The sequence below is a fragment of the Cherax quadricarinatus genome, chromosome 19 (assembly GCF_038502225.1).
Source record: "Cherax quadricarinatus isolate ZL_2023a chromosome 19, ASM3850222v1, whole genome shotgun sequence".
Classification (NCBI taxonomy): Eukaryota; Metazoa; Arthropoda; class Malacostraca; order Decapoda; family Parastacidae; genus Cherax; species Cherax quadricarinatus.
In genome coordinates, this window is record NC_091310.1 from 26,342,303 (window position 1) to 26,366,322 (window position 24,020).

Genomic DNA, 24,020 nt, shown 5'->3' on the forward strand with positions numbered 1-24,020 from the left:
GGTCCTTAAAGAGGGAGCAGAGATATTGTGTGTGCCATTAACAAAGATCTTCAACACATCATTTGAAACTGGGCAACTCCCTGAGGTATGGAAGATGGCAAATGTAGTCCCAATTTTTAAAAAGGGAGACAGACATGAGGCACTAAACTACAGACCTGTATCACTAACGTGTATAGTATGCAAGGTCATGGAGAAGATCATCAGGAGGAGAGTGGTGGAGCACCTGGAAAGAAACAAGTGTATAATTGACAACCAGCATGGTTTCAGGGAAGGAAAATCCTGTGTCACAAACCTACTAGAGTTTTATGACAAGGTGACAGAAGTAAGACAAGAGAGAGAGGGGTGGATCGACTGCATTTTTTTGGACTGCAAAAAGGCCTTCGACACAGTTCCTCACAAGAGGTTACTGAAAAAGCTAGAAGATCAGGCACACATAACAGGAAAGGCACTGCAATGGATCAGAGAATACCTGACAGGGAGGCAACAACGAGTCATGGTACGTGACGAGGTGTCAGAGTGGGCGCTTGTGACAAGCGGGGTTCCACAGGGGTCAGTCCTAGGACCTGTGCTGTTCTTGGTATATGTGAACGACATAACGGAAGGGATAGACTCAGAAGTGTCCTTGTTTGCAGATGATGTGAAGTTAATGAGAAGAATCAAATCGGATGAGGATCAGGCAGGACTACAAAGAGACCTGGACAGGCTACAAGCCTGGTCCAGAAACTGGCTCCTTGAGTTTAACCCTGCCAAATGCAAAGTCATGAAGATTGGGGAAGGGCAAAGAAGACCGCAGACACAATATAGTTTAGATGGCCAAAGACTGCAAACCTCACTCAAGGAAAAAGATCTGGGGGTGAGTATAACACCGAGCATATCTCCTGAGGCGCACATAAATCAGATAACTGCTGCAGCATACGGGCGCCTGGCAAACCTACGGATAGCGTTCCGATACCTCAATAAGGAGTCGTTCAAGACACTGTATACCATTTACGTCAGGCCCATACTGGAGTATGCAGCACCAGTTTGGAATCCACACCTAGTCAAGCACGTCAAGAAATTAGAGAAAGTGCAAAGGTTTGCAACAAGACTAGTCCCAGAGCTACGGGGATTGTCGTACGAAGAAAGGTTGAGGGAAATCGGCCTGACGACACTGGAGGCCAGGAGGGTCAGGGGAGACATGATAACGACATATAAAATACTGCGCAGAATAGACACGGTGGACAAAGACAGGATGTTCCAGAGATGGGACACATACACAAGAGGTCACAATTGGAAGTTGAAGACTCAGATGAATCAAAGGGATGTTAGGAAGTATTTCTTCAGTCATAGAGTAGTCAAGTCGTGGAATAGTCTAGAAAGTGAAGTAGTGGAGGCGGGAACCATACATAGTTTTAAGGCGAGGTATGATAAAGCTCATGGAGCAGGGAGAGAGAGGACCTAGTAGCAATCAGTGAAGAGGCGGGGCCAGGAGCTATGACTCGACCCCTGCAACCACAAATAGGTGAGTACAAATAGGTGAGTACACACACACACAATCTCACACTAGGTGAGTGCACACACATACACACACACACACACACACACACACACACACACACACACACACACACACACACACACACAAACACACACACAAACACACACACACACACACACACACACACACACACACACACACACACACACACACACACACAAACACACACACAAACACATAAACACACACACACACACACACACACACACATGCACACATGTGGTAATGCTTTATTTACAGCTAGCAAAGTCAGGGTATTTCTCCAGAATGGTCTGTAATATACCACTGTGGATAAAATACTTAGCCATTTCTTGAACACTTCTGAGTGAGTTGTTTCTAAATTCATTAATTTTATCGCACTCCAGTACATAATGACGCAGGGTGTGACAATAGTCCATCTGGCAAAGTTTACATTTCGTTTGGTCTACATCTGGTGGTGGTGATTTAACCTGCCAAAGATACTTGTAACCCAGCCGGAGCCGGGCAGTAGTGACATCCAAGAGTCTGCTTATTTTGTTGGATGCACCATAGACATGTGGCTCCTCCTGCATGATAGAATGATGATAGATGGACTCACTGGTGTCAATCTCCCTGAGCCTTAAGTCCATAAAATTCAGTTGAAGTTCTTTTCGTATTATTGTTCTCAAACTACTACCTGACAAGCCAAGATTGTAATCTACTCCCTCTTTGAAAGCATACAGCTTAGCCAATTTATCAGTTCTATCATGCATCTGAAGACCAATGTGAGATGGAATCCACAGCATGTGCACTCTGACTCCACTGTCCACAATCCTACCATACCTGTGTCTGGCTTCTGACACAAGCATGCAACAATTTATGCTTAATGAGTTGAGAGCATTTATGGATGACAGAGAATCAGTTACAATTAAACTGTCAATCTTTGATACATAGATGCATTTCAGTGCAAGGAGTATGGCAAACAGTTCTGTCTGAAGGGTAGAGGCCCAATTATTGATGCGTGCTCCAATTTCTTTAAGAGAGCCATCACTCTGTACGACAACAGCAGCACTACCAGCTGCACCAGTGGATTGGTGAACAGAACCATCAGCGTAAATAATTTGCGAGAGTGTGTGCTGTGTGACTAAGTTATCAATACAGCTTAAGGCCTCATGTTTGGCTTCAAGGCGAAGTTTTGGTTGTGATTTAAGAAGTAGTTTGGGGGGAAATGGAGGAATGGTAGTTTGGAATGGGGTAATATTCCATGGAGCGGAGAAGTTATATAACAGAAGGAGAATATATCTTAATATCACTCACCAATTTGACTGGAGATCAAGGTGTATCATACTCAGAAAACCTCACTGTCTATACATGAAAATAACACTGGCCAGAGTTACAACATAAACAGACTTATCTGAGGTTCCTGGAGCTGTCTTGTCCAGTCGCCTGATATCTCAAGTTATGCAGGAATGCACATCCAACAATTTCGGCTCCTATTTGAGAGGTGTCAGTCCAATTTAACCTCTAGAGCTACGAAAATTCTTCCGATTTCACTAACGTTTCTTGTCCAAATTCAAACAACAATGGCGAGTGTCTTCTGCGCAGGTGCAGAATTTCCCATTTTTTATAACATAAATTTTATTAAATACAATGTATTACACTAATTTACATAAAAAATACACTATTTTTTCCGGAAAATACATTATTTTCCACAGTGTCTTTATTTTCTTGGAGTTTTTTATTTTTTTTAACATATTTGTTACACTAGTTTATGTATACACTTCCTTTCGCTGTGATAAATGAAATAATTTGGTATATTTTCTTTCAAGGAAGAATGGAATCTTAGTATTACAGACCATTTGTGCCTAGCAAGCGAGTCTGCTTGATATCACTACTTCTAGACTGACCTGTAGTCTGTCACTGATAAAGTTTAGAGTGAATCCAAAGTAAGAGCTTGGGTTAATACCTTCAGTAAGATAAATTCTGTTTACAACTATCGCATCAGATAGTTGTTCTTGTTCCATTTGGTCTACTTGATTTTGAAGAAAGTCAGAAACTGTGCATCGGTGCGAGAATTCCAGTCCTTGACAGTCATCTAAGTGATAAAGGATGTTATTTAAAATTTTCAAGTGTATAGCATTTCTTGGTGGTTTTCACTCGCTTTTATAAGATGCGTAGTTTCTGTTCCATCTCTAGGATTCTCTGAGCTTGAACTGTTTCAGTGAGCTCCAGCTCTGTAATCATATACAGATGATGACTGAGACACTTATGCAACATATGGAAATCTTTATTAAGGAAACATTTCGCCACACAGTGGCTTCTTCAGTCCAATACAAAGCAGAGAGGGGTAAGGAGAGGAGGAGTTTGAGGTAATCAGTCCCTCAGACTGGAATCGATGTGCTCATTTCATCACTCTTGTAGAAAGTACAGCATATGGCCAAAGAGGTGACTTACATACTGTAGACAGGTGAGTCGAAGCAGGAGGAGGCGGGATCACTGGAACCATCCACTAGTGTAAAGAGGTCTTCGTCCAAAGGTTGAACAAGTATTGAAGAATTCCTTGTATCAAGTTCCCCCTCCTTACCCCTCACTGCTTTGTATTGGACTGAAGAAGCCACTGTGGGCGAAACATTTCCTTAATAAAGATTCCCACATGTTGCATAAGTGTCCCAATCTTCAACTTGTCGGTTTTCAAGCCATTTATCACATATACAGATGGTTTGACAAGCTCAAGTTCTCTGTAGACTTCTTTAATATATTTGTATATAACAAGCTATGGATTTTATCAAGTTAGCTTGTCTGAAGAGAGCTGCCAGTCCTGGATATTTGGTAGCGATATCATCCAAACCCGGAGCGAGGAAGAATTTTTTTTTTTTAGGCCAGCCATGTTTGTTATTGTTTGGTTAGCTGAAGTGAGGGTGAGGGATGCGTCCGCCTCCAGGCTAGCCATGAGGGGAGATGCTAGTGTGAAGCTTTCCTTACCTGGGTTCATTCGAGTCTTGCTAGTTCTGCATTTTCCTCTGGCCATGAAAACGCTGTTTCAATTGTATGGGCGGTGTAATGAGAGGATCTTGCAACGTGAAGAACATAAGTCACCTGCTCTTCCTCTGACAGCGGTGATGGTGTGGAGTAGTAGAAAGCAATCCACTTATGTTTGACGTATTTGTCTGTTGGATAGATTTACAGTCAATTTATAAATCTTCATGGGTTACAACGTATTATAGTGCCTGTGAGAACTGCAAATCGAAGAACAATGCTTATGCTGCCCACCCTGCCCACTCCAGTGAAGATGTCTTTTGGGATCGTATTTGCTTGGATATCATCCTCTTTTCTGCAACTTTGCAAGCTCCTGATGATGTGTTGATTGAAACACAAAAGGTCTAGAGCTATTATTCTACTCCTTCCTGGAGAGACCTGGAGAGAGTTTCGGGGGTCAACGCCCCCGCGGCCCGGTCTGTGACCAGGCCTCCTGGTGGATCAGCGCCTGATCAACCAGGCTGTTGCTGCTGGCTGCACGCAAACCAACGTACGAGCCACAGCCCGGCTGATCAGGAACTGACTTTAGGTGCTTGTCCAGTGCCAGCTTGAAGACTGCCAGGGGTCTGTTGGTAATCCCCCTTATGTGTGCTGGGAGGCAGTTGAACAGTCTCGGGCCCCTTACACTTATTGTATGGTCTCTTAACTTGCTAGTGACACCCCTGCTTTTCATTGGGGGGATGGTGCATCGTCTGCCAAGTCTTTTGCTTTCGTAGTGAGTGATTTTCGTGTGCAAGTTCGGTATTAGTCCCTCTAGGATTTTCCAGGTGTATATAATCATGTATCTCTCCCTCCTGCGTTCCAGGGAATACAGGTTTAGAAACCTCAAGCGCTCCCAGTAATTGAGGTGTTTTATCTCCGTTATGCGCGCCGTGAAAGTTCTCTGTACATTTTCTAGGTCGGCAATTTCACCTGCCTTGAAAGGTGCTGTTAGAGTGCAGCAATATTCCAGCCTAGATAGAACAAGTGACCTGAAGAGTGTCATCATGGGCTTGGCCTCCCTAGTTTTGAAGGTTCTCATTATCCATCCTGTCATTTTTCTAGCAGATGCGATTGATACAATGTTATGGTCCTTGAAGGTGAGATCCTCTGACATAATCACTCCCAGGTCTTTGACGTTGGTGTTTCGCTCTATTTTGTGGCCAGAATTTGTTTTGTACTCTGATGAAGATTTAATTTCCTCATGTTTACCATATCTGAGTAATTGAAATTTCTCATCGTTGAACTTCATATTGTTTTCTGCAGCCCACTGAAAGATTTGGTTGATGTCCGCCTGGAGCCTTGCAGTGTCTGCAATGGAAGACACTGTCATGCAGATTCGGGTGTCATCTGCAAAGGAAGACACGGTGCTGTGGCTGACATCCTTGTCTATGTCGGATATGAGGATGAGGAACAAGATGGGAGCTAGTACTGTGCCTTGTGGAACAGAGCTTTTCACCGTAGCTGCCTCGGACTTTACTCTGTTGACGACTACTCTCTGTGTTCTGTTAGTGAGGAAATTATAGATCCATCGACCGACTTTTCCTGTTATTCCTTTAGCGCGCATTTTGTGCGCTATTACGCCATGGTCACACTTGTCGAAGGCTTTTGCAAAGTCTGTATATATTACATCTGCATTCTTTTTGTCTTCTAGTGCATTAGTGGTTGTTTTGCATCCTGTGTTGCTTAGTTTGCGATGTTTGCATATATATATATATATATATATATATATATATATATATATATATATATATATATATATATATATATATATATTTATGTACATATATATATATAACTGTGATTAAATTTATGTTTTACAAGTATATGCAACCTATCCTAACCTTACCTAGAATGAAGAAATATATTTTCTACTTGTTGCGAACGTTTCAGAATTGATGCTAGGAAACGTGCAAGAAAACGAACTTTGCAAGAGAAAGAAAGTTTAGTGAATCTGAGCTGTAAGACTAGGGATGATAATGAGGATAGTTTAGTAAGTCTGAGCTGTGAGACTGAAGTATGATGATAAGGATATCATCAAATGGTGTTTTTCTTGCTTTACTTTGGCCTTGGTTCATCATGCCTCAATAACTTCATTCATCTTGGGCAGATTATAAGTATAAATTGATGGAATCTTGCAAAATCTTTATTTTAACTGTTGATGATAATAAAACTCTGGTAAAGAGGGATCAGCCGTAACTAGGACGATCAAAGATGACACCTGCCATCTAACTATTATGTTAACACTGTTATTGTGCAACGTCACGGAAAAAATGGGTTGCAAGCACATTTTTCCACGATTCAGTAAACAGACTGAGTACTGTTATCCATCCTGTGGCTCAGCTCGTATGTAAGGTACACTATAATCCTATTATGCACGTAATGATCTTCCTTTCTTTCACATGAACGTAAGGACATTATTTTTGTTAACTGCATCTCTAGCTGCACATACCTTGCAAGTTATGTGTGTCTAAACACTTGTGAAAGACTCTTGATCCAGGGAATTGGAGCTACCTTCCACTTCCTTTGATCAGACTTGATTTCCTCCCATTTGCTGTGCACTGTGATTTATCTCTCCAATAGATATACCAAAAATAATAAATTTGCTACACTTATACACACATACACACACACACACACACACACACACACACACACACACACACACACACACACACACACACACACACACACACACACACACACACACATATATATATATATATATATATATATATATATATATATATATATATATATATATGCAAAACAACCACTCTGAAAGAATAGAGAAATTCCAAGCGCTTTCGTGACTACTCACATTATCAAGGAACAGTTCCTTGATAATGTGAGTAGTCACGAAAGCGCTTGGAATTTCTCTATTCTTTCAGAGTGGTTGTTTTGCATATTTTGAAATCACCTGTTTACTGTGATCTTATTGCATATATATATATATGTGTGTGTGTGTGTGTGTGTGTGTGTGTGTGTGTGTACTCACCTAGTTGTACTCACCTAGTTGAGGTTGCAGGGGTCGAGTCCGAGCTCCTGGCCCCGCCTCTTCACTGGTCGCTACTAGGTCACTCTCCCTGAACCGTGAGCTTTATCATACCTCTGCTTAAAGCCATGTATAGATCCTGCCTCCACTACATCGCTTCCCAAACTATTCCACTTGCTGACTACTCTGTGGCTGAAGAAATACTTCCTAACATCCCTGTGATTCATCTGTGTCTTCAACTTCCAACTGTGTCCCCTTGTTGCTGTGTCCCATCTTTGGAACACCCTGTCTTTGTCCACCTTGTCAATTCCTCTCAGTATTTTGTATGTTGTTATCATGTCCCCTCTATCTCTCCTGTCCTCCAGTGTCGTCAGGTTGATTTCCCTTAACCTCTCCTCGTAGGACATACCTCTTAGCTCTGGGACTAGTCTTGTTGCAAACCTTTGCGCTTTCTCTAGTTTCTTTACGGGCTTGGCTAGGTGTGGGTTCCAGACTGGTGCCGCATACTCCAATATGGGCCTAACGTACACGGTGTACAGGGTCCTGAACGATTCCTTATTAAGATGTCGGAATGCTGTTCTGAGGTTTGCTAGGCGCCCATATGCTGCAGCAGTTATTTGGTTGATGTGCGCTTCAGGAGATGTGCCTGGTGTTATACTCACCCCAAGATCTTTTTCCTTGAGTGAGGTTTGTAGTCTCTGGCCCCCTAGACTGTATTCCGTCTTCGGTCTTTGCCCTTCCCCAATCTTCATGACTTTGCACTTGGTGCGATTGAACTCCAGGAGCCAATTGCTGGACCAGGTCTGCAGCCTGTCCAGATTAAACCATACCCCCGGCCGGGATTGAACCCGCGGTCATAGAGTCTCAAAACTCCAGCCCGTCCAGATTCCTTTGTAGTTCTGCCTGGTCTTCGATCGAATGATTTCTTCTCATCAACTTCACGTCATCTGCAAACAGGGACACTTTGGAGTCTATTCCTTCCGTCATGTTCACAAATACCAGAAACAGCACTGGTCCTAGGACTGACCCCTGTGGGACCCCTCTGGTCACAGGTGCCCACTCTGACACCTCGCCACGTACCATGACTCGCTGCTGTCTTCCTGACAAATATTCCCTGATCCATTGTAGTGCCTTCCCTGTTATCCCTTCTTGGTCCTCCAATTTTTGCACTAATCTCTTGTGTGGAACTGTGCCAAACGCCTTCTTGCAGTCCAAGAAAATGCAATCCACCCACCCCTCTCTCTCTTGTCTTACTGCTGTCACCATGTCATGGAACTCCAGTAGGTTTGTGACACAGGATTTCCCGTGCCTGAAACCATGTTGGCTGCTGTTGATGAGATCATTCCTTTCTAGGTGTTCCACCACTCTTCTCCTGATAATTTTCTCCATGACTTTGCATACTATACATGTCAGTGACACTGGTCTGTAGTTTAGTGCTTCATGTCTGTCTCCTTTTTTAAAGATTGGGACTACATTTGCTGTCTTTCATGCCTCGGGCAATCTCCTTGTTTCGATAGATGTATTGAATATTGTTGTTAGGGGTACACATAGCGCCTCTGCTCCCTCTCTCAGGACCCATGGAGAGATGTTATCCGGCCTCATTGTCTTTGAGGTATCTATCTCACTCAGAAGCCTCTTCACTTCTTTCTCGGTTGTGTGTACTGTGTCCAGCACTTGGTGGTATACCCCACCTCTCCGTCTTTCTGGAGCTCCTTCTGTCTCTGTGAACACTTCTTTGAATCTCTTGTTGAGTTCCTCACATACTTTACGGCCATTTCTTGTTGTCTCTCCTCCTTCCTTCCTTAGCCTGATTACCTGGTCCTTGACTGTTGTTTTCCTCCTGATGTGGCTGTATAACAGCTTCGGGTCAGATTTTGCTTTCGCTGCTATGTCGTTTTCATATTGTCGTTGGACCTCCCTTCTTATCTATGCATATTCATTTCTGGCTCTACGACTGCTCTCCTTATTCTCCTGGGTCCTTTGCCTTCTATATTTCTTCCATTTCCTAGCACACTTGGTTATTGCCTCCCTGCACTTTTGGGTGAACCATGGGCTCATCCTGGCTTTTTCATAATTCCTGTTACCCTTGGGTACAAACCTCTCCTCAGCCTCCTTGCACATGGTTGTTACATATTCCATCATCTCATTAACTGGCTTCCCTGCCAGTTCTCTGTCCCACTGAACCCTGTTCAGGAAGTTCCTCATTCCCGTGTAGTCCCCTTTCTTGTAGTTTGGCTTCATTCGCCCTGGCCTTCCTGCTTCCCCCTCCACTTGTAGCTCTACTGTGTATTCGAAGCTTAAGACCACATTATCGCTGGCCCCAAGGGGTCAATCGTATGTGATGTCCTCAATATCTGCACTACTCAAGGTGAATACTAGGTCCAGTCTTGCTGGTTCATCCTCTCCTCTCTCTCTCTTGTAGTGTCCCTTACGTGTTGGTACATGAAGTTTTCCAGTACCACCTCCATCATCTTAGCCCTCCATGTATCTTGGCCCCCATGTGGCTCCAAGTTCTCCCAATCGATTTCCTTGTGGTTAAAGTCACCCATGATCAGGAGCTTTGCCCTGCATGCATGAGCTCTTCTGGCCACTGCAGCCAGTGTGTCAACCATCGCTCTGTTGCTCTCATCATACTCTTGCCTTGGCCTCCTGCTGTTCTGTGGTGGGTTATACATCACTGCAATTATCACTTTGGGACCTCCAGAGTGAAGCGTTCCTGCTATGTAATCGCTTGCTTCTCCGCTGTCTCCTCTCTTCAGCTCATCAAAATTCCATCGATTTTTGATCAGCAGTGCCACTCCTCCACCCCCCTGTTCCCTCTGTCTTTCCTCAGGATCTGGTATCCCGTTGGAAAGATGGCATCTGTTATCATATCTGTAAGCTTGTTTTCTGTGAGAGCTATGATGTCCAGTGATGCCTTTTTGACCCTTTCGTGCCACTCCTCCCACTTATTTGTTATTCCATCAGCGTTTGTGTACCATACCTTCAGTTTCCTCTCCAACACTGTGGTTTGGGGGGCTTGTGAGGGTGGGCGACCTGGTAGCATACTGTGGGATTCAATAGCTGGGTGTTGGATGGAAGCTGTGAGTATGGATTGTAGATTGTAGTGTTGGGATGGTGTGATAGGTTGTGGGGTTCTGAGGATGGTTCTGTGTGTGTGCTTGCCCTTGCTGCTCTGTCCTGCTCTGATTGACCTCTGCTGGTTCCATCCTTGTCTCCCTTCCTAGCTCATTTTGCTTTTTTTTGTCTTCTCCCTCAGCTGCTGTCGTTCTTTTTGTGTTCTGTCTCTGTCTAGGAACACCCTCTTGTACTCATCCGAGTACTTCAACCGTGGTTTCTCTTGGAGGATCCTGTTCCTCACTGTTTCTGTCCTGAGAATCAGCTTGATCGGTCGTTTTCTCCCCTTCATGTACCCACCTATTCTGTGTGTGTGTGTGTGTGCGTGTGTGTGTGTGTGTGTGTGTGTGGATCACTGTACAACAGTCTCCAACCTTACAGCTGTAAGTATCAGGTCCTGCTGTAGTGGGATTTACTACTCTGAATCCAAGCAAGCGGATGTTCCATATCACACAAATATATGATGGCTTAGATTGGGAAAGTTCCTGAGAAGAATGGGAACTGAGAGCAGAGTTTGGTATGTTTGTAAACATGGAACAAAAATATATAGATTTCCTAAAGCTGAATAATGTGAACTAACTTCTGATTTTACATTTGTCGCTGAGAACATGAGCCATGTAAACGAACGTAATTTAAAACTGCAGGGAAAAAAACGATTATTTGTATAAGTTTTATTACAATATTAAGGCCTCTTCAGTTATAATGAATATAATGAGACAACCACGCAAAGAGGTATAACTTGACCTCCACTGAACTGACCTTGAATGAGTAACAACCGACTTTGATTAATTTGGCCCTGATGAGTCTGACTTCTTACGACTTCGTTGTTAACCATTTATAATGATTATTATTGACTTGGGCGTGAAGTATATTGTTAAAATTAAATTTTCCATTACATTCGTCACTAAAGTGTAGTAGTATTGCAATTAGGCTTCAGCCAATAATACGTTTCTTCATATAAACAAATCTGAACACCAGTTTACAATTGTCGAAATCTGTATTGTGCATAACATTAAAGCACTGCTAGTATTGTGGTCACATTCCCACGTATGATAATACCGCACTTAATATTGTGATCACAGTCCCGTGTATGACAGAATACAGCACTGCTAGTATTGTTGTCAGTCCCTACATGACAGAATACAGCACTGCTAGCATTGTTGTCAGTCCCTGCATGACAGAATACAGTACTGCTAGTATTGTTGTCAGTCCCTGCATGACAGAATACAGCACTGCTAGTATTACCAATTCTATCCTATTTATTTTCCACATGCGTGTCAGAGCCACTTCCCGTTTCTTCCACATAAAACTGTCTTGGATGGAATAGGTTCTTGCTGTTATAACCACCGCCAAAACTCGCATACACTCGCAGCCGCCAGAGCTCACATGCTTTCACCGCCATGAGAACTCACATGCTCTCACCGCCATCCGAGCTCACATGCAGTCAACATCACCAGAGCTCACATACACTCACCTAATATTTGTGGTTGACATGAAAAATCTGGGAAAAAATTGCCACTGAAACTTCTTGTTCTCTCTCAGAGCGGAGTAGTGCTTAGGGAGGCTGTTTTACGTCCCTCCCATCTTAGTCATTAGATGTCACATACACTGCATACTGTGAATTATATAATTGATTGGCTTAGAAAACCGAGGCGAAGATGAACGAAACACTTTGAACTTGATATAATCAATCTCTTAGCATAGAAATTATGTGTTCAGCCATCCTCCTTGATAAATTCCGTCTTAACATGTTCCAAGGACCCCAGTGAAAATAAGTCACTTTGTCGGACTATCTTGGGTTATCCTAGATAATCTACACATACTTTGCTATGTACGATAATTTATGTAACTGTATTTATGTGTACCTGTACCTTAATAAACTTAAACCCTTTTTCTCTGCATTGATAAAGCCACTGGTTGCCAAAACTTTTCCCTGGTCGAGATAGCCATGTGTTGGCCGAGTGTCTCAGTCATCTATGGACGGTAGCCAAGTGTTGGCCGAGTGTCTCAGTCATCTACGGACGATAGCCAAGTGTTGGCCGAGTGTCTCAGTCATCTACGGACGGTAGCCAAGTGTTGGCCGAGTGTCTCAGTCATCTACGGACGGTAGCCAAGTGTTGGCCGAGTGTCTCAGCCATCTACGGACGGTAGCCAAGTGTTGGCCGAGTGTCTCAGTCATCTACGGACGGTAGCCAAGTGTTGGCCGAGTGTCTCAGTCATCTACGGACGGTAGCCAAGTGTTGGCCGAGTGTCTCAGTCATCTACGGACGGTAGCCAAGTGTTGGCCGAGTGTCTCAGTCATCTACGGACGGTAGCCAAGTGTTGGCCGAGTGTCTCAGTCATCTACGGACGGTAGCCAAGTGTTGGCCGAGCGTCTCAGCCATCTACGGAAGGTAGCCAAGTGTTGGCCGAGTGTCTCAGTCATCTACGGACGGTAGCCAAGCGTTGGCCGAGTGTCTCAGTCATCTACGGACGGTAGCCAAGTGTTGGCCGAGTGTCTCAGTCATCTACGGACGGTAGCCAAGTGTTGGCCGAGTGTCTCAGTCATCTACGGACGGTAGCCAAGTGTTGGCCGAGCGTCTCAGCCATCTACGGAAGGTAGCCAAGTGTTGGCCGAGTGTCTCAGTCATCTACGGACGGTAGCCAAGTGTTGGCCGAGTGTCTCAGTCATCTACGGACGGTAGCCAAGTGTTGGCCGAGCGTCTCAGTCATCTACGGAAGGTAGCCAAGTGTTGGCCGAGTGTCTCAGTCATCTACGGACGGTAGCCAAGTGTTGGCCGAGTGTTTCAGTCATCTATGGACGGTAGCCAAGTGTTGGCCGAGTGTCTCAGTCATCTACGGACGGTAGCCAAGTGTTGGCCGAGTATCTCAGTCATCTACGGACGGTAGGCAAGTGTTGGCCGAGTGTCTCAGTCATCTACGGACGGTAGCCAAGTGTTGGCCGAGTGTCTCAGTCATCTACGGACGGTAGCCAAGTGTTGGCCGAGTATCTCAGTCATCTACGGACGGTAGGCAAGTGTTGGCCGAGTGTCTCAGTCATCTACGGACGGTAGCCAAGTGTTGGCCGAGTGTCTCAGTCATCTATGGACGGTAGCCAAGTGTTGGCCGAGTATCTCAGTCATCTACGGACGGTAGGCAAGTGTTGGCCGAGTGTCTCAGTCATCTACGGACGGTAGCCAAGTGTTGGCCGAGTGTCTCAGTCATCTATGGACGGTAGCCAAGTGTTGGCCGAGTGTCTCAGTCATCTACGGACGGTAGCTAAGTGTTGGCCGAGTGTCTCAGTCATCTACGGACGGTAGCCAAGTGTTGGTCGAGTATCTCAGTCATCTACGGACGGTAGGCAAGTGTTGGCCGAGTGTCTCAGTCATCTACGGACGGTAGCCAAGTGTTGGCCGAGTGTCTCAGTCATCTACGGACGGTAGCCAAGTGTTGGCCGAGTATCTCAGTCATCTACGGACGGTAGGCAAGTGTTGGCCGAGTGTCTCAGTCATCTACGGACGGTAGGCAAGTGTTGGCCGAGTGTCTCAGTCATCTATGGACGGTAGCCAAGTGTTGGCCGAGTGTCTCAGTCATCTATGGACGGTAGCCAAGTGTTGGCCAAGCGTCTCAGCCATCTACGGAAGGTAGCCAAGTGTTGGCCGAGTGTCTCAGTCATCTACGGACGGTAGCCAAGTGTTGGCCGAGTGTCTCAGTCATCTACGGACGGTAGCCAAGTGTTGGCCGAGTGTCTCAGTCATCTACGGACGGTAGCCAAGTGTTGACCGAGTGTTTCAGTCATCTATGGACGGTAGCCAAGTGTTGGCCGAGTGTCTCAGTCATCTACGGACGGTAGCTAAGTGTTGGCCGAGTATCTCAGTCATCTACGGACGGTAGGCAAGTGTTGGCCGAGTGTCTCAGTCATCTACGGACGGTAGCCAAGTGTTGGCCGAGTGTCTCAGTCATCTACGGACGGTAGCCAAGTGTTGGCCGAGTATCTCAGTCATCTACGGACGGTAGGCAAGTGTTGGCCGAGTGTCTCAGTCATCTACGGACGGTAGCCAAGTGTTGGCCGAGTGTCTCAGTCATCTATGGACGGTAGCCAAGTGTTGGCCGAGTATCTCAGTCATCTACGGACGGTAGGCAAGTGTTGGCCGAGTGTCTCAGTCATCTACGGACGGTAGCCAAGTGTTGGCCGAGTGTCTCAGTCATCTATGGACGGTAGCCAAGTGTTGGCCGAGTGTCTCAGTCATCTACGGACGGTAGCTAAGTGTTGGCCGAGTGTCTCAGTCATCTACGGACGGTAGCCAAGTGTTGGCTGAGTATCTCAGTCATCTACGGACGGTAGGCAAGTGTTGGCCGAGTGTCTCAGTCATCTACGGACGGTAGCCAAGTGTTGGCCGAGTGTCTCAGTCATCTACGGACGGTAGCCAAGTGTTGGCCGAGTATCTCAGTCATCTACGGACGGTAGGCAAGTGTTGGCCGAGTGTCTCAGTCATCTACGGACGGTAGGCAAGTGTTGGCCGAGTGTCTCAGTCATCTATGGACGGTAGCCAAGTGTTGGCCGAGTGTCTCAGTCATCTACGGACGGTAGCCAAGTGTTGGCCGAGTGTCTCAGTCATCTACGGACGGTAGCCAAGTGTTGGCCGAGTGTCTCAGTCATCTACGGACGGTGACTGTGAATAACAAGTACACCTTTCTTTTATCTAATATGTATATTAATATCTAATATTTTAATATATTTAGTACTTTGCATATATTTTTTTTTATTTTGGGTATTTTGCTACTGACAGAAAATAAATTGATTTGTTGCAAGAATTTTTTTGTTACTTGACAATAAGAATAAATGCACCATATACGTTAAATTTTCGTTAAGAACGACGATGATAATGCAACTAGTCTTAAGTTATCTGTGAGCATTAGTATTAGTCTGCCCGAAGTGCTCAGGCATGCTAGTGACTTTCTTTGTACTAATAATATCTTATAACATGTAAATCTCACATTGCATATTATGCAAAGGAATAAATTTGTAACTACCTCACAAAAAAATCTTCTAAACTTTCTTCCAAAGAGATGTAACAGATAGCGTATGACACTTTCTGATACTACAAACTCTCCATAACATCAAGGTCCATAACAATAAACAACAATCCAGATGCTGGGAGATAAGCAGTAGCAGCAACAGCAGCTGTCCACTAAAAGCTCCCATCACGAGGCAGTGAAGAAGTCTGGCAAGATAAGACAATAAAGGGTTGGAGGGTGGTGACAAGCCTTATCAGGTGAGCTGCCTCCTCATGGCAGCTGTTAGGTGATTAGCAGACTTAGTGTTAAGTCTGGTAGCGTGTGAGCAGGACTTCCGACACCAATATATTTCTTCTCTTCCCACATACTTCATCCCAGCACAGTGCTTATAAAAAGGTGAGTTAAGCGTCTTTCATCTGGATAATGTCACACACATCACGATATCTCTGGTTAGAGTGGACGGTTATGAAGTAGGAAGTGTTGCGGGATCACCATGTTTTGACTATCCCGCCACTTGCTGCTGCCTGGCTACATTCTAGTGCGCATTGAATTATACAGGCTAGAAGCGATTATTTTTTTTTATTTGAGAATATGCTGCATTTGTCCCTTGTAAAATAGGAAACAAATATTCATTCCATTTATTTTCATATGAATAAAATGAATTTGATAGTGCATCCAAGGGAAAATTATGACACTACGAAGAAAAAGTTAGTTAATATACGGAACAGCTCGTAAAAAACTACAAACTGATAAGGAAAATGAAATCTTAGGTAGAGTTTCCCACCTTTCTTGCTTACCAGTTCCCTCACCCTCGCCTCTTCCAGTACACCGTGTTGATGCTTACCTCTTCCAGTACACCGTGTTGATGTTTACCTCCTCCAGTACACCGTGTTGATGCTTATCTCCTCCAGTATATCGTGTTGATACTTACCTCCTACAGTACGTTGTGTTGATGCTTCCTTCCTCGGTGCGCTGAGCTGATGCTTACCTCCTTCAGTGCGCTGTGTTGACGCTCATCTCCTCCAGTACACTGTGTTGATACCTCCTCCAGTACGCTGTGTTGATGCCTGCCTCCATCAGCACACTGTTGATGCTTACCTCCTCCAGCACACTATATTGATGTTTACCTCTAGTACACCGTTGGTTAAAATAAACACCATAATCTGTTATAGAGGCGTTCTCTTATGAATTCTTGAAGAGGACCCAGGCCTGCCTATCCACCGGGAAGCTAGAGAAGGCTCTGTAGCCTACGGCTCACATGGGGAGTCTCGTGACGTCATGATAGCAAGGAACCCTTACTATAATGTAGCTGGAATTTCTGTCTACATAAGTGTACTACACAAATACCACTGTTGACAGCTTGGCGACACTAACGCATGGCGTCCCCAACATACAGCTAACAAATACAATAAGTAGACGGCAGACATTTATCTCCTCCAGTACACCATGTTGATGCTTGCTTCCTCCAATACAACGTGGCCCGGTGGCCTGGTGGCTAAAGCTCCCGCTTCACACACGGAGGGCCCGGGTTCGATTCCCGGCGGGTGGAAACATTTCGACACGTTTCCTTACACCTGTTGTCCTGTTCACCTAGCAGCAAATAGGTACCTGGGTGTTAGTCGACTGGTGTGGGTCGCATCCTGGGGGACAAGATTAAGGACCCCAATGGAAATAAGTTAGACAGTCCTCGATGACGCACTGACTTTCTTGGGTTATCCTGGGTGGCTAACCCTCCGGGGTTAAAAATCCGAACGAAATCTTATCTTATCTTATCTTACTTCATCCAGTACACTGTGTTGATACTTGCCTCCTCCAATGCACAGTGTTGATGCTTGCCTCTTCTAGTTCTCTCGGATGATTTTATCTAATTTTGGATGACTCCTCATGTTTTGTCTTTACCCGACTTATGGCCTCATTTTTTCTTAATCGTGACTTTACAGTGGTCCGGATGGACTCAAACATCGTCCAGTTTAAATTATAGATGTGTGGGCTTACCTCTTACCCAAGAATCAGTACCTCCTTGTGAAGACTACTTTATCCACTGGCCAAGCCATCAGCACATGGTCATAATTACATGCTTAGAGAAAGCATGAGTCGAGTTTCGTGTTAACATCAGACCAGTAGTGAAGCCAGGTGGTCCAGATACTCTGACTGCTCACATTATAACTCATTCATCATATAGGAAAATATACAATATATTACGAATTAAATAAGCTATATATATTTAATCTTGGGTAGATGTATCCATAGAGTTTATAATAACTTGCATTAGTAATAAATGGCAGGAATCAGACCTTTGTATTTAATACGGTGTTCAAATGGTGTGGGTCATTTAGCACAAGCAGTAGTGTTGATACTCCGTACTCGGTCTTCATATAATTATATAGAGACTAGCGTACATAGCAGTAAGGAATGCAAAGTTTTACATAACGACAAGACCATTTATTATGATAGCACTAGCGAAAACAAAAATGTGTTTTGTGCCCCCTTTTTCTTAGTATTTAATATTTCTCATTTTTAACACACCGGCCGTCTTCCACTGAGGAAGGTGACCCGAAAAAGTGGATCATCCTAAGTCGAAGTTAAAAAAAAGATGTTGAAAAGTATGTCTGAAATAATGAAAGAACTAGCACATCGTTTCAATACACACTACAAAAAAAACAGTAAACAGTGAAAGAAATTACGTGCGTTTCGTACAATTTATTAATCACATTTAATAATGTTATAGATGTGTCTTATACGAGGATGGAAGACAACCGTTCCCACAGAGCCCTCACTAAATCACAGTTGTTCAACCAGTCTTGTGTGAAACGTGTTTATAGTATTCTCTGCTACCAGAGTCTTTATTTTCTTCACTGAATGATGTTCATAGAAAGCTGAAGGTTTATTGATATAATATGGATGAAAGAATACAATTGCGTACACTCAAAACATCTTTGATGGATACATTACAGTAGAGTTGTAGTATCAAAGGTGCATGTGTAGCTGAGATGGTGTACTTTCCAGATCTTTGTTCTGTGGTGTTAGTAGTAGCAGTTAAAGATGCCTTCATACAGTGGCGCCTTTCAGTGTTGGATTCTTTGAAAAATCAGCTCTGTTTTGTCCCGGTTCATGTGATGTCTCTCTTTTAGATCCGTAAAGTCATATGAGACTGGTGTTAATATTACATTTTACAACAAACAGTGTAAAGTACGGTGGTGCCCAGACTCAGCTGAAGCCTACAAAAACATCATCATCCCCTCAAAGCCAAAATATTTACAATAATAACTTCAATACAAGTCCCCTAGCCCCTAAGCCTCTCCTATTTTAAACTTCCAGCGCCGACCTGGTATATAAAATTTTTGTAAAGATGGTCTTTGAATGTTATAGGAAAGAGGAGAATGTACGACTTAGATATTTTGTAGAAGACGGTGTTTTGTTATGGAAGGTAGAATTCAAAGCACAGAAAAATTTATTATAATCTTCCCAAAAATGCGCTAAATTCGTGCGAGTCACAAAGATATTGTTGAGATGATTTGGTCAAATAATACTCACATATCAATATATATTTTTAAAAGTTAAATTTCAGAATCAAATTTAATAAGAACATAAGAGAGAAAGAACACTGCAACAGGCCTACTGGCCTATGCGAGGCAGGTCCAATTCTCCTAACGGCCTATGCTCACTGACCTAGTGACCTTAAGATCACTGACCATCTGACCTCACTGACCTAGTGAGATCAGATACGTCACTTAAAGGAGAACAGCATCTGACCTAGTAGCACGAGCTAGTCAGGTCCAACTCACACCCACCCACACCCACTCATGTATTTATCCAACCTATTTTTAAAACTACACAACGTCTTAGCTTCTATGACGGTACTCGGGAGTTTGTTCCACTCATCCATAACTCTATTACCAAACCAGTGCTTTCCTATATCCTTCCTGAATCTGAATTTTTCCAATTTAAAACCATTGCTACGAGTCCCGTCTATATTAGATATTTTTAGCACGCTATTTACATCCCCTTTATTGATTCCTGTTTTCCATTTATACACCTCAATCATATCCCCCCTAATTCTACGCCTTTCTAGAGAGTGAAGATTAAGGGCCCTCAGTTTATCCTCATAGGGAAGATTTCTGATACATGGGATCAATTTTGTCATCCTCCTTTGTACATTTTCCAGTGCATTTATATCCATTCTGCAATACAGTGACCAAAACTGTGCAGCATAATCTAAATGAGGCATAACCAAAGATATATAGAGTTGAAGAACAACCTGAGGACTTCTATTATTTATACTTCTTGCTATGAAGCCAAGGATTCTGTTAGCTTTATTGCGAACATTTATGTACTGTTGTCTTGGTTTCAGATTACTGCTGTCCAACATTTAGAACTCTGCATTTGTCTATATTAAACTGCATCTGCCATTTCTCCGACCATTGCATCAGTCTATTCAAATCATCCTGGAGTGCTCTAATGTCCTCATTAGAATGAATTGAACGGCCTATTTCGGTGTCATCAGCAAATTTGCTTATGTCGCTATTTATTCCCTCATCTATGTCGTTTATGTAGATTGTGAACAAGGGACCCAACACTGACCCCTGTGGAACCGCTTGTAACGTGCCCCCATTCTGATTTCTCCCCATTTATGCAAACTCTCTGCTCCTATTTGTCAACGATGCCTCTACCCAGGAAAAAAATTCTCCTCCTATTCCGTGTGTCTTAAGTTTCCTCAATAGTCTCTGATGTGGAACTCGATCGAAAGCCTTACTGAAGTCCATATACACAATATCATAACTCATTACCATGATCTACCTCCTCAAACACCTTAGTGAAGAAAGTTAGTAAATTCGTAAGACAGGAACGCCCCTTTGTAAAACCGTGCTGAGATTCATTAATCAATTTATGCCTTTCAAGATGGCTACGAATTGCTTCGGCAATTATTGATTCCATATATTTACCAACTATGGAAGTAAGGCTTATTGGTCTATAGTTCGAAGCTAAGGACCTGTCACCTGCCTTGTAAATAGGTATTACATTTGCCATTTTCCACTTGTCTGGCACTATGCCGGTTTGTAGGATATAATGAAAAGATTAGCCAAAGGTATGCTAAGTTCCTCTTTACATTCCTTTAACACCCTTGCAAACAGTTCATCAGGGCCTGGGGATTTGTTAGGTTTTAATTTCTCTATTTGTCTGAGGACCATGTCACTAGTTACCCTAATCGTGCATAATTTATTATCATCCTGTTCTACATAATTTATTATTTCTGGAATTTCGCTAGTATCTTCCTGAGTAAAAACTGAGAGGAAGCAAGTGTTGAAAAGTTCACACATTTCCTTATCACTGTCAGTGATCTGACCTGAGTTACTCTTAAGTGGGCCTATCTTGTCCCTAATCTTACTTCTGTATACCCGAAAGAACCCTTTTTGGGTTAGTTTTCGAATCCCTTGCGACTTTAGCCTCATAATCCCTTTTTTCATTTCTCATTCTTTTTTTTTATCTCTCTTTAATTGAATATATGCATTTCTTCACTGCGCCTCCCCTCCTTTGACACGTCTATATATACCTCTCTTTTGACGAATGAGATGTTTTAATCTGTTGTTTATCCATTTGGGATCATTTTTGTTCGATCTAATATCCCTAGTCGGGATAAAAGTCGTCTGGGTAGCCAGCAATATGCTCTGAAATACGTCATATTGACAACCAACTCTACCTACCTGACACATAGTAAGGTAGTCCCAATTTAGCCCATCCAGGTAATTTCTCATACCCATGAAGTTGGCCAAGCGACTTGATTGCAGCTATTTGGGTAATTCCATGATATATTGAAACTAAGTGATTTGTGATCACTTTCCCCTAGCTCATCACTAACCTCAAGATTATCAACTAGTAATTCTTTATTGGCAAGAACCAAGTCAAGCAGATTGTTTCCTCTAGTTGGTTCTGTCAGAAACTGTTTTAAAAAGCAGTCTTGAACCGTATCAAGAAAGTCACTAGACTCGAGATTTCCTGTCACATTGTTCCAATCAATTTGTTTAAAGTTAAAATCTCCCATTAATACATTTTCATATCTAGATGCCTTATGAATTTCGTCCCATAGCAGCCTACCGCACTCCCTATCAAGGTTTGGGGGCCTATAAATCATACCCAAAATTAATTTTTCACGACCTTCGAGAAACTGTAGCCAAACAGATTCTGTGTCCGATGTTTCTAATCTTACATCCTGTCTAACACAATAGTTTAAATTATCTCTACGCTTAAAGAAATATGGATTAGTTTTACTTAACTCCAACAGAAGCGAATGCTAAGTTCCCGAGCGGCGGCCTTCAGCGTGAAGGCGCTGCTCACGGCTGCCCAGGAGAAGACTGACGTGACCCAGCAGCAGCAACAACAACACCACCACCAGCAGAAACAACACCAGCAGCAGCAGCAGCAACAACAACACCACCAGCAGCAGAAACAACACCAGGAACAACAACACCAGCAACAGCAGGAACAACACCAGCAGCAGCAGCAGCAACACCACCAGCACCAATCCAACCCCGACACAACTAATCAAGGTCACACTACGCATAACTCTTGTACAATGGTTGAGACCAAAGATGACTGTGAACATATAAACTCGTATATAAAGCAGGATAATGAAAAGGAGGTCGATACAGAAAGGCTAACACCATATCACATATCCCTAGAAGCTCACACGAGGGAAGAAAATCTTTTTCATCAGGATGCAGAGAGATGTCAACAGCTACAATCTGAAAACTCAGAAGTGGCTGACTTGAGTAAAGACACTGATGACGACGAACTAGTGGTCGACGTAGAGAACTGCAACAGTAAGTATCCGGCTCATTATTATCCTAGTAACTATTAGAACATTGTGTACTCAGTGGAAATTCGCCAAATATGTTGTTTGTCTTATTATTTATATGTGTATGTATATATATATATATATATATATATATATATATATATATATATATATATATATATATATATATATATGTATATATATATATATATATATATATATATATATATATATATATATATATATATATATATATATATATATATTGATAAACAAAATACATTTACAGAAAAAAAAACATAAACATAAACATATATATATATATATATATATATATATATATATATATATATATATATATATATATATATATATATAATATATATATATATATAATAATAATATATATAATAATATAATTGGGTATTTCATTTGGTCAGCTCCACCAGTAAGCAACAGTACTGGGGAAGATACGGTTGATGTAAGCTTACCCTCGCTCTCTGATACTTCTGGCATCACTGTGTGTGCCAACACACGTAGAGGAGCTCCAGTGGAACAACCAGCTCAACACTTTACGGAACACTCTTCCCCTGACCCTCTTCCTGAGTGGCAAGTTAGTAGTAACTCTATTACCAGTAAAGTATTGCTTCCTTTCCTGGTGTGTCTGGATTGTCTCTAAGTTCCTGTTATGATGCATTTGTCTTAATGTTTCACAAAAAATATTTCTGATAACCAGAGGGCTTACCGCTTTTGAGTAATAATAACAGTAGTGATAATCTGATAGCCCCAATGACAACTAATTAGATATTCCAAAGGAACTGCATCTCTCTCTCTCCCTATTTTTTTAATGGTTTTGAGAACGTTTTTAATAAAATAATACTGTCGACATTTCTCATTAAAATGATTTTACATAACTTCATTAAGAAATTTCTTAATGAAATATAAAAAAATTATAAATATTGATCATTCATTCATTATCGCTAAATGATTATGTACCAATGAAAAATTGTATTTAAGTGGTTGCGTAAAGTATGTTTTCCTCTAAAAGTTTTCTTGTATAACTTGAGAAGTTATACAGTGGTGAACTATAACTAGGAAAAGATTTTTCCAACTATTGGTATGTGGAAGTGCCCTCCAGTCTACTTTACATAGCCATTCCTGGATTTAGCTACTAGGCGATAATTTGAGAAAGCTGAGCGGCTGCAAACTTTCATCACTGTTTATTCTGCTTGGAAGATTTTGATTGTTATGACGGCATGGAGGTGTCAATTTGCAGTTTAATTTTTTAAGTGGTGTGATATACTTTCCACGCAATAGCTTCACCTGGAGAAGGTTTCGAGGGTGAAGGCCCCCGCTGCCCGGTCTGTGACCAGGTCTCGCGGTGGACCAGGGCCTAATACGCCTCTTTAGTAGGCTTCTTCTGAAGTGTTCGGTCTTTAATGGACAGGATGATATCCACTAAGTCTAGGCTTTGTAGGTCCAAATTTACCTTTTTCTTAACATAATAATTTTGAAATCGTTGGATTCTGTGTAATGACTGGAAAATGTCTTTTTTAATCGCCTTCAAACTTAGTGATAGTGAGATTTACGCGTTGATTTTGATTGCG

At 42.7% G+C, this 24,020-nt stretch overlaps 1 protein-coding gene across 5 annotated transcripts in view; it reads left to right on the top strand.

Annotated features, from left to right (window-relative positions):
* The window catches only part of LOC128688285 (T-box transcription factor TBX20), a 108,012-nt gene that overhangs the window by 16,617 nt on the left and 67,375 nt on the right, over window positions 1–24,020 (top strand). For 3 of the 5 annotated variants that reach the window (XM_070086567.1, XM_070086568.1, XM_070086570.1), the window contains exons 2-3: window positions 21,901–22,438; window positions 22,854–23,026. In XM_070086567.1, the coding sequence (XP_069942668.1) occupies window positions 21,901–22,438; window positions 22,854–23,026 (711 nt within the window). Of the gene's footprint in view, window positions 1–15,864; window positions 16,017–16,441; window positions 16,560–21,900; window positions 22,439–22,853; window positions 23,027–24,020 lie in introns of those variants that run through there. The other 2 variants (XM_070086569.1, XM_070086571.1) reach the window with 2 other exon arrangements.